The 12480-nt window shown below is 37.2% G+C and overlaps 1 protein-coding gene across 5 annotated transcripts in view; it reads right to left on the bottom strand.

The window, feature by feature from the left end:
• Positions 1-12480, bottom strand: part of sh3tc2.L (SH3 domain and tetratricopeptide repeats 2 L homeolog) — a 79780-nt gene that overhangs the window by 49823 nt on the left and 17477 nt on the right. For 4 of the 5 annotated variants that reach the window (XM_041586202.1, XM_041586204.1, XM_018252157.2 and 1 more), the window contains exon 2: positions 1554-1673. In XM_041586202.1, coding sequence (XP_041442136.1) covers positions 1554-1673 — 120 coding nt within the window. Of the gene's footprint in view, positions 1-1553; positions 1674-6738; positions 7208-12480 lie in introns of those variants that run through there. The other variant, XM_041586203.1, reaches the window with a different exon arrangement.

The following is a 12480-nucleotide window of genomic DNA, read 5'->3' as shown; positions in this document are numbered from 1 at the left end:
AAACTCAATTCGAGTTTTTTTCTCAGAGAAAAACTCGAATGTCAGGAAGACTAATAACAATAATCAAATTGGTCCCTGGACCTCTCCCATTGAATTATACATGAAATCAGCAAGTTCAAGTGGCGAATAGTCCAATTTGAATTTTTAAAGAGCCAGAGTTTGATAAATGTCTAAATTCAAATTAGAGAGTTTTGACCATAAAAAAAATTTGAAATTTTTAATTCAAATTTTCAATTCGACCCTTAATAAATGTGCCCCTTAAATGTGTAGCCTTACAGAGCATTTGTTTTTAGATGGAGTCAGTTACTCCCATTTGAAAGCTGGAAAAAGTCAGGAGAAGAAGGTATATCATTTAAAAACTATAAAAAACATAATAATAACAACCAATTGAAAAGTTGCTTAGAATAAGCCATTCTATAACATACTAAAAGTTGAACCACCCCTTTACGGATCTACAATGCAGCAGTGTAACAATAATAAAAAAAAATGAAAATAAAATACAAAATAAACAAATTAGTATGTTGTACGAGAAACGTTAGTCTATAGTCTTTATGGAATCTGCACCCACCAGCCACATGGGTAACATTTACTTGCAACCCTAACCCTCCTATAACACTGGTGATCCTGTTGGTTTTGGGATGACCATTTAATAACTAGTTCTTAGAAGGCTGTTTACCTGGCAATATATATATATATATATATATATATATATATATATATATATATATATATATATATATATATATATATATATATATATATATATATATATATATATATATATATATATATATATATGAAATATATAGAAATCATTTTAAATAAACCCATTTAGCTGAGCTAAGTTTGTAGGTCTGTAACAGAATCTTTTCCTCCATGTTTAAACTTGCATTTGTTTTATATCTTCCTTCATACAGACACGTTTATAGACTGTATCACTGCAGAGTAATATTCTACCTTGTATATTGATTTATAGTTCACATAAAGCACCCTCTGTTATCCTCCAGATGATGTGGTACTGATTTCAGTTACTCCCTCTGCATATGCTGCAGTTTTTTGTGATTAAATCGGTTACTGTCCGAATGAATGACTTCAAGGCCCAAGCAACCCCTCCCTTCACGTGTTAATCATGAAATATCTGCCACACTATGCTACAATACATTATGATACATGATAGAAACAAAACATATAACAAAGGGCTTATTGGGTATGGTTGTTTTAGTAGACACCTTGTTTCCTTGACTTTTTTGTAAATCAAATGAAAATTTACTTTTTTTTATGCGGCACATATGTCATCAGGGTGTGAGATTTCTATGTGTCTTATTCATGCCCTATGTCTTATTCATACACTGATTAGAATATAAAAAAATATTGTGTGTGTGCCACCTCCTATTCCTTATACAAGCATGCCAACTACTGTCACAATGCATCGGGGTGGAAAGCAATACATGCACATAAACATTATTATGTCAGGGACAATTGGCTATGACCAATGTTTGTTTTATACAATGTATTGTGTGCCCAGGTGCACTCTATAATGTATATATACTTGCCTGATGCCATTGCTTCTATGCTGGAGCATCTTTCTTGTCTGTTTCGACTGTATTCTTGCCAGTGTGGCCAACCTGCCAGGAATCCCGAGCCTCTCCGCTCCTCTTTACCTGAGGATGAAACTGATAAACCAGATAATTAAACACTGAGAAAAAAAATCATGGTTTAAAAACATTACGTAGAAGACTATCTGACTGGTGGTTGCAACTTTTACATTACTCCTTACATGTTTAGTAATAACTTGGAAAATCACAACATAAGCACCTGAGGAAGGATCTTTGATCTTTGCAATTTTCGAAATAAAGGGATCACAGTTTGATTGATTGACATGGTTCTCTGGAGAGATATTGTCGATTTGTGAAGTCTGAGAGGTGTAGTGGTTAAGCATGAGCGAAAAAATTGACGGAGATAGACTTTAATGCATTTCGGTGAATTTTCACCTGCAGCAAATTTTTGTCGAAGCGAAACGGGTCAAATTCGCCCATCCCTAGTGATGGTGCCTGGCTCTGTGAGATGATCTTAATGGATGAGTAAACTATTAAAATAAGTGAATGTAAAATTGATTAGGGGGCTCTTCTATGTACATTCATTATTTATTTTCTTTTAATTCCAAGATATTAAGGGATACACGTACTGTTTATATGAATGAATTCTGTTACAACAGTGCCACCTGCTGGTCAGTTTCAAACCATTCTGACCACCAAGTAGTCAACGAAGTTAAAATAAAGAGGCTGCTCTGATGTTCTTCTATTATTTGAGAAAGGTTTCTGATTTTTTTCCTAAGCAGAAGAACATCAGTGCAGCATCTTTCTTTTAAGTTCTTGGTGGTCAGACTGGTGGGAAACTGACCAGCAGGTGGCGCTGTTGCAACAAAATTAATTCATATTAACAGTACATGTATCCCTTAATAATTTGGAATTAAAAGAAAATAAATAATGAATGTTAATTGCAAAAGTTCTTAGAATAGCACCCTCGCCAGTTTTACATTCACTTATTTTAAAGGTTTACTTATCCTTTAATATACGAGGAATAACAAAGGAAACCTTCACCTACATCGTGTTTATACCTTAGTAATAACTTATATGCATGGCAGCTGATACAGTACAGCTAAAATCTATACAGTACGGGCTGTTAAAATAACAACTGCTGACTTGAGTCAAATTATGGTCTAGTTATGGTTGGTATTTCAGACTTATTAGGGGAGTTTCTAGTCTCCACGGAAACCTTTGTATAGAAAACTAGCGAAGAGAGAAAAAGGTGAGCCTTGTTTACATGAGGAATGCATCAGTCGAGACAGAGACCTATAGATGGAATAACACTCGTGCCGAGAACAAATATGAGAGAAGAAGAGGAAACAGTCAAAAGAGATGCGACATTCCTGCAAAGGCAATAGAACAAAGCAACGCTGTTATTCTTATTCTAAAAACAAAGACCAGCCCACATCTATATCCTATGTTGCATGTGTGCAAAGCAGTTTAGTCCCTATATTTATAGAGAAGAACAATGTGTCAGGAAGCTGCTTACTATGAATATTGTCTGTAAGGATTTTGTTCCCATTGGGAGATCTGGTCTCTCAGGATGGAACTTCTGAATATCAGATGGTGTCATTAATAATTTTAGTTCTCCAAATAGAGAACTTCTGTGGTTAACTCCTTGCATGTTACACAGCTCTCCCCATACAGCTGCTAAGAGCACAGCAAAAAAATCTTTTTTTTAAAAAAAAAAAAATAGTTCACGGACGCAAGCGTCGGAAACATGGTGGCTATTTATTGCTATTGTTACTTTGTATTGCTTATCTCTGTATTCAGTCCACCTACTACTCATAATCTAATCTCTCATTCAAGCCACTGTCCGGTAGCTAGGGTATATAAGACCCTAGCAACCAGTTAGCTGCAGAAATTTCAAACCTTTTGAATAAAAAGTGAAATAATTGAACCAAACAAAAATAAAGACCAATTGCAAATTGTCTCAGAATATCACTGTCCACATCATACTAAAAGTGACAAGCTTAAAGTAATGCAAGTTTAAAGGGGTGAACTACTCCTTTAAAGGGGGTTGTTCAACTTTGAAATAACTTTTAGTATGATGTAGAGGCAGGCCTGGACTGAGAATTAAAATAGGCCCTGGCATTTCAGGTACACAGAGGCCCACTCAGCCCACACAGAGGCCCTAACAGCCACCACCAGCCCACTAAATACTGACTTTCTATGGCACCTTATAGCAGCCTCTCTGGCATTTGCCAGAACCCACAGATCCGGGCCAGTCCGGGCCTGTGTAGAGGGTGATATTCTGAGACAATTTGCAATTTGTTTTCATTTTTTATTATGTTTATTTGGGGTTAAATAAACATTTTTATTATGTTTATATGTGTTTTTTGAGTTATTTAGCTTTTTATTCAGCAGCTCTTCAATTTGCATCTTAAGCAATCTGGTAACTACAGTCCAAATTCCCCTAGCAACCATATATTGATTTTAATAAGAGACTGGAAAATGCATAGGAGAGGGCCTGAATAGAAGGATCAGTAATAAAAAGTAACAACAATACATTTGTAGCCTTACAGAGCATATTTTTTTAGATGGTAGTCAGCGACGCCCATTTGAAAGCTGCAAAGAGTCAGAAGAAAAAGGCAAATAACTATAAAACTATAAAAAAAAATCAATAATGAAAACCAATTGAAAAGTTAGTTCGAATTGGAGGTTCAATCTATAACATAATTAAAGTTACCATAAAGTTGAACCACCCCTTTAAGCTTGTGTATTATAAAAAGAGAATACAAAGAAGGATAATAAAGGGAATAATATATGAAATAATGTACCTACAGTAAAATGTGAGGATACCTTGGAGTGCCGTTACCTTCATAAATGCACCTGGCCTTCAGCCTTGTCATTTTATATAATCATGAAATTTCTTGGTGACTGCTAATATCCTTATATTTTACAACAGAGGGCACATTGTTCCCTATTTTATCCATCTTTGTATTCTGTCCTTTATTCTCCCATTTTCCTCTTCCAGGATTATAGCTTGCACATAATTGCAAGGTTTTCCATTCATAAGCCGTCCAATTCTCAAATATTCAGTGGAAAGAAAAATTATCTTTTAAAATATAACACAAGTATGGGACCTAGTATCCAGAATGCTCGGGACCTGGGATTTTCTGGATAACGGATCTTTCTGTAATTTGGATCTTTATACCTTAAGTCTCCTAGAAAATCGTGTAAACATTAAATAAACCCAATAGGCTGGTTTTGCTTCCAATAACGATTAATTATCTCTTAGTTTGGATCAAGTACAAGATACTGTTTTATTATTACAGGGAAAAAGGAAATCATTGTTAAAAACTTGAATTATTGTATAAAAAGGAGTCTATGGAAAACAGCCTTTCTGTAATGCTGAGCTTTCTGGATAATGAGTTTCCATATAACAGATCCCGTACCTGTAATCTTTAGGGGGCTAATGTCTGTTCAATGTCAGTTCAAAATTGGGAATTGCATTGGGGACCTTTCTCACCCAAATGGGTTAATGTCACCCAGATGCACCAAACAGAAGCACGCCAAACAAACACACACAAAAAGAACAAAGGCAGGATGTGCATTGACTAAATGAAGAAAAGGGGTCATCTAGTAAACTACTACCAGGAAACGTGGGTAAATTCCAAGGGATAGCTTTTAAGAAGCACATTATGCTCGTAATTGGATTTTAACCCACTCATATCAGTAAACAGATAGGAGAATTTGCCTGAGCACAGAATGTTTATCCACCAGTAAATGGACTGGTTCTGTGGTGCAGTTAGAGAAGGTTTTAATGAGCAGCAGTAATGCATGTCAGCACTCAGGAGTATTGCACGGGGAGCACTTAATGCACTTTAAAGCCCACATGAAGACCCTGGCAGGAATCCCTTAACTCTTTTATAACTGAGCTGGGCATTGGGTGTTTGCCTGTCCCACCATCACCCCACCCACCCCTGGGGGAATACTGCTACAAATGACATAATAATTTACATACAGTACATGCCATTCGTATGGAAGCAATGTTACACATGTTTATTGATGTAAAACTACAACTCCCAGCAGCATCCCAGTTGGATGTTAGGATGTAGGAAAATCCTCCGTAGCTATGGCCCTCTTCCTTAAAGGAACAGTAACACTAAAAAAATAATTTTTTTATATCATGTACTGTTGCCCTGCACTGATAAAACAGATGTGTTTGCTTCTATAGTTCATATAAACAGTGTAGCAATGGCGGAAATTGAAAAAAGTCTATATGGCACAGGTTAAATAGTGGGTAACAGATAACACCATTATGTTCTACAGAGCTTATCTGCTGTGTAACCTGAGCCTATTCTCCTTTGATTGGCTGCCCCACACAGAAACATATTTATATAAACAATAGTAGTGTTTCTGAAGCAAACACAGCAGTTTTACCAGTGCAGGGCAACACTGCATTATATTTGTATTACTTTAAAACACTTTAATTTTTGGATGTTACTGTCCATTTAAAGGGGTTGTTCACCTTCCAAACACTTTTTTCAGTTCGGTTGTTTTCAGATTGTTCCCAAGAAATAAAGACTTTTTTTTAATTACTTTCCATTATTTATGTTTTACTGTTTTAAATTTTAAAGTTTACTGTCCCTGTCTCTGGTGTTTCAGTCTGGCAGCTCAGTAATTCAAGTGCAAGATTCTTAACTGTTACAATTTTGCTACATTTAGTTGATACATTTCTCAGCAGCATCTCCGGATTATTAGCAACTATTGTATCAATTCTAACAGCTGCCTGTAATGAAAATCAGGGATTCTGCTCAGCAGGGACAATGATAAGAAATGTATCAACTATATGTATCAATTTAGAACAGTTTGGGGGGGTCGGCGACCCCCTCCTGCCAGAGCTGCTTTAGAAGGTGAAAAATGACACTTTACACTTCAATATTAGAAAAACGGGTACAAATAGAAACTAGAAAGTAATTGGAAAAAGTCGTTATTTCTGGTGATCTATCTGAAAACAACTAGTTGTTTGAAGGTGAACCACCCCTTTAACTTTCTTTGACATTAATTCAATTTCTAAAATAAAATATAAATGACAAAATGCAATTAAATAGTTACTAGTTTAGATGTAAAGCCTAGAAAGCTATGAAAAGAGTTACAGAAATAGAAAAGTAACAGCATTCGTTGGTGACACAATGGCTGGACTCACCTGGGCACCTGAAGAACTTCCTGAGGCAGGGAATGGCAACACAGCAGCCCATTGAGATAAGGAGATGTGTGACACAGCAGAACAAGCTGAGTGGACTGTGTGCAGGGCTGTGCCATGTCTCTGCTGTGACACAGTGCCGGTCCCTAAGCACAATGCATCTTTTCACAGCACTGTACATCTGTGGGCTGGAGGAGGGAATAGAGAATAGAGGGAATAGAGAAAGGCACAGTGCTTGTGGAAGGAGGACTTTTGATAGGCATTACGGGTACCCTGACAACATGGCACTTTTTTTTTCTTGTTCTCCTTTGCCCCCGCTGTCAGATTCTGAATTCCTGGCATTCCTCCACAGTATCCTGGAACTAAACCCTTCTCCTTACGCCCACTGGAGCACAGCCGCCCATCCCAACTTTATCACTAAGTATGTTCTGCTGAATATGGGTCACTCTAACCGTTACTTAACTGCATAAAAGCAAAAGGAAAACATCATAAGAAATGTATGGAATATATTTTATAAGTAAGTTAATGTGCAAAAAGTGTGCCCCTGAGCACTCCTGTAATTTTTTTAAAAAAAGGGGGTTTTCACCTTCCAAACACTTTTTTTTCAGTTCAATTGTTTTCAGATTGTTCACCATAAACAAAGACTTTTTTTTTCTATTACTTTTCATCTTTTTTTTTTTTTTACAGTTTTTTCAAAATCTAAGTTTAAGGGTCAGGGCACACAGGCAGATTCGGGGAGATTACTTGCTGGCGACAAATCTCCTCTTCTTCGGGGCCACTAATCTCCCCGAACTGCCCCGCCGGCTAAAATGTAAATCGCCGACGGGATGCCACTCTGACCGATCCATTTTTTGAAGCTTCCTTTTTGGGCGACTTCGGAAAATGAATCGCTCCGAGTGCCATCCCGCCGGCGGGCAAATATTCTCCCCGAATCTGCCTGTGTGCCCTGAATGTTCCTTTTTCTGGTGTTTGAGTCTGGCATCTCAGTAATTCAGGTGCAGATTCTAAACTGCTACAATTTTGCAACATTTAGTTGATACATTTCTCAGCAGCATCTCAGGAGTATTAGCAACTATTGTATCAATTCAACAGCTGCCTGTAATGAAACCCAGAGATTCTGCTTAGCAGGGACAAAGATAAGAAATGTATCAACTAAATGTATCAATTTAGAACAGTATAGAGAATAGTCACCCCCGCCCCCCCCCGTTCAATTCTGGCACGCCTGCGTCCAATTGGGAGCGCCACATTGTCCCGTAGGCTCGGCGGCCCAGTTCAAGACTGTCCGCGCCCCGGCGGTTGTGATAATATTAGTCACAACTAGAAAATAATTGGAAAAAGTCTTTATTTCTGGTAAACTATTTGAAACCAAATGAACTGAAAAAAGGTTGGAAGATAAACAACCTCTTTCTGCCCCATCTCCTCCAGCAATCCAACGATCACTACATGGTTGGTGGTCCAGGGGCTAATTACCTTATGTAGAAGGCCTATCCAATCAAGTTCTCCCACTGCACTTGGCTCTGGATGGTGCAATCATACTGAATGGCACAGCTGCTGCACCACCCCTTTTCACTGTGTCAGTACTGTGACCCTGAACAGGGTACTTTCAATAATATACATTACCAAAACTGCTTTATTCATGTACCTTATTAGTAATTTTCCAGCAAGAGCCGGGCTTCTGAATGGAAATCCCTCCCCTCAGTGATCTGAGCCAACAGAGAGGCAGTTCCAAAATTGCAAAAGCCACAAATAGTTTGAATAATTGCAATTTGTCTGAGACCATCACGATCTACACCATTCCAAAAGGCAACTCTAAAGCATGGTGGGCATCAGAACAAAATCCTCCTTATGAAAGGGCAATACAATACCTACATTTAAGCTATGATTATTTGTGTTATTTCTTCCCTATAAATGCTTTCAAATAAGCAAAAATGTAGCAGTTTGTTCTGCCAATATGCTAATAGCTCAGCATAGCACAGAATGGTAATGGGGTAATGGGCTGTTTACCACCACACAATCTCTGTACTTGAAGGCTGTGAAATTGGCTATGTCCTTGGTAAATATAATACTTGATACTTTTGGCAGCCATGGCATTTTTTTTTTTTTTGCAACAATTTAATCTGTTTTCACAAAGTTGGAAGATGTCCAAAAACTCCAAAAAGTAAAGCAGCACTGCATGAAAAAAATGTTTTTATAACCCTAAGAGACCTACGCATTAATAATGCCTCTAGATGTTTGGTAGGTAGGTGTTTGCTATTTACCTGCACCATTTAAAGGCTACAGAATAGGACTAGAAGTAGGTCTTACTTACTTTTGGTTTGTCTTCAGCATAGATAAATCCTTGCCATTATAACAAAAAGGCAGGTTCTTGAGACTCAAGGCAGCTGGACGGCAGTTGAACCAAATGAGCCTCGCCATTAAACTTACTATTATAGAAACCAAAATGTATTGGGCAAAGGTATAAAGATGGAGCTACTACCTATAAAGAAAAGTGTTTGGAGTGAGGATGCCTTCTACTTATTTGTTTGTAAAACAGAGACAATACTGAGAGAGAAAAAAACAGTTTTGCTTCTAAAATATCCATTTTCATGGAATGCTGGTGTGGGATCTCTTATCCAGAAACATGTTATACAAAAAGCTCTGAATTACGGGAAGGCCATCTCCCATAGACTACATTAAATCAAAATGATTTCCTTTTTCTCTTTACGGGTATGGGATCTGTCATCCGGAAACCTGTTATCCAGAAAGCTCCCCATTGCAGAAAGACTGTCACCCATAGACTCCATTTTATCTAAATAATCCAGCAAACTTGTAATAAAACAGCAACTTGTACCTGATCCCAACTAAGATATAATTAATCCTTATTGGAAGCAAAACCAGCCTATTGGGTTTATTTAATGTTTAAATGATTTTCTAGTAGACTTAAGGTACTAAGAGCCAAACTACAGAATGATCTGTTATCCAGAAAACCCCAGGACCCAAGCATTATGGATATCAGGACCCATAACTGTAATAATAAAACAGTACCTTGTACTTGGTCCAAACTAAGATATAATTATTCCTTATTGGAAGCAAAACCAGCCTATTGGGTTTATGTAATGTTTACATGATTTTCAAGCAGACTTAAGGTACTAAAATCCAAATTAAGGAAAGATCTGTTATCTGAAAAACTCCAGGGCCCAAGCATTCTAGATACCAGGACCCATAATTGTAATAATAAAACAGTACCTTGTACTTGATCCAAATTAAGATATAATTAATCCTTATTGGAAGTAAAAGCAATCCTTAAAGTGGACCTGTCACCCAGACACAAAAATCTGTATAATAAAAGTCCTTTTCAAATTAAACATGAAATCCAATTTCTATTTTTTATTTAAGCATTCTTAGCTGTTGTAAGCTCATTTAAACATCTCAGCTGTCAATCAAATATTGTCTGCCCCTCCTCTATGCCCGTGGCATAGAGGCGGGGCAGACAATTACTTTCACTTTCAATTCAGCACTTCTTAGATGTCACTGCTCCCCACACATTCCCCCAGTTCTCTTTACCATATAACAGTGTGGCCAGGACATGGGGATGGACATTGGGTCCCCCATTCTGGTGCACAAACAAGATTCTGAGATGATACAAGGCTTGTCTTAATAACAGTGTCCACAAAATGGCTGCTGCCTGCTTGCTATAATTTTGAAATCCCAGACTGAAGGAAACAAGATTCAAATAATTTATATAGTGTAATTAAAGTTCATTATCCTTGACTAATCAGATAAAATAGGATTTTGAATAATTTTTTTGGGTGACGGGTCCCCTTTAATGGGTTCATTTAATGGTTTTTAATTATTTTTTAGTAGACTTAAGGATTTAAATTACGGAAAGACCCTGTTTCCAGAAATCACCAAGTCGCCAAGCATTTTGGACAACACGTCCCATACCTGTTGGCTAGAACTCACTGGGTTGTAAAGCAGAGGCAGGGTAGTTGCTGTTCTTTTTTTCCATATAAATAAAGCTGAGACATGTTATGCCATGGGGCACTGTGTATCCTGTGATGTAGTTTAATGTAATGTAGTTTAATGTGGGCCTCCTTTTTTGTTATTAACAGCTGCACTAGGTCAGTAAAACACTTACAGCTGAGAGACCGCAATGGTTTTCTCAAGGAGAACACCCATCACAAACAGCATGAAATACACTGGGTAAAATATTAAAGAACCCAACCAGGGAGCAGTCAAGGCCAAGATATGATATAAGAAAGTATTACATTTCAAAAGCTTTTATCCGCAGTTATATTTAGTAGTTGTAAAAATGTTATTGGCGGCTATAAAATGTAATACACTGTCAATAAAAGTAAGGCAAAACAAGTACTGCGGGTCTAAAGGCTGAATATGTATCAAAATTGGACAACTCTTTGTAGGATAGTGCTTAACCCCTGACTGGGTGAACAGAACTTAAAAAGTATACAATCAGGGAGTTTGATTCCAGCTAGGAATGTTCTATCCCCAAATACCTACGATGTTAGTCCCGGTGCAAGAAAAATTAGCACTGACTGATATCACTTAGAGAAAATACACTGAAAATGTGTCTTGTTGCTCCCTCTTTTGCAAAGCCTAGTAAAGTAAATGTCAGCACTGAAACTCATATATTCTAGTGTTGCCTGTTGGGGCTTTGCTATTCTGATGTTTGATGAACAGACTCTTCACTGCAACATTGTAAGTCCAATTTTATTTTAATTATTTATTTTAAACTTTAGTTATGATGTAGAGTAGAGAGTGATATTCTGACACAATGTGCAATTGGTTTTCATTTTCTATTAAGTGTGGCTTTTGAGTTATTTAGCTTTTTATTCAGCAGCTTTTGCAATTTCACCAATTTGGTTGCTAGGGTGCAAATTACCCTAGCAACCATGCATTGATTTGACTGGAATATGAATAGGAGAGGGCCTGAATAGAAAGATGAGTAATAAACAGTAGCAGTAACGATAAATAGGCAGCCTTACGGAGCATTTGTTTTTACATGGGGTCAGTGACCCCTGTTTGAAATCTGGAAAGAGTCAGAGGAAGAAGGCAAATAGTATAATAAACTATATTAAAAAAAAAAAAAAAACAACTGAAAAGTTGCTTAGAATTGGCCATTCTATGACATACTAAAAGTAAACTTAAAGGTGAACCAACGCTTTAATAATAAATCTTTTGGAACATACTATACCAGGGAGTGTGCCCTTCTCTTTATTTACCTGTAAGATAGATTGCATTGTATGGACTCAAAGACCATGCTGTCAGACAAAACAATTATCAGTCAATAAGCAGACACATTGGATCTGATGCTTTCCATACACATCTGCCAACTGCCTACATCAAACCACACTGAGCACAGGTCATTGCTGCAGTTATCTTGCCTATCCAACACCCGCCAGATTCAAATTTGATTTCCGAGATTTATCATACTCTGGCCCTTTAAGAATCCGACTATTTGCCTAAAATTGATGTATAAGTCAATGGGAGAGGTCCAGTGACCAGCCTTCCTGACATTCAGGTATTTTTGGAGAAAAAACGCGAATCGAGTTTGGTCGAATTCAAGTTTTCGAGTCGGTAAAATGAGTCCGAGTTTAGATATTCAATTATTTTCTTAAATAACCCCCCAGTTTAATTTCGTGTATATTCCAATTTAAGGGAGTTTAAAAATTCAACCTTTGATAAATGTGCCTCAAAATCTCGAAAAATTTGAATTGTTCGAGATTTATTATACCCCGAAGCACCAAA

Source organism: Xenopus laevis, chromosome 3L (assembly GCF_017654675.1).
Source record: "Xenopus laevis strain J_2021 chromosome 3L, Xenopus_laevis_v10.1, whole genome shotgun sequence".
NCBI classification, from domain to species: Eukaryota; Metazoa; Chordata; class Amphibia; order Anura; family Pipidae; genus Xenopus; species Xenopus laevis.
This window is presented reverse-complemented; position numbering and strand designations above follow the sequence as displayed.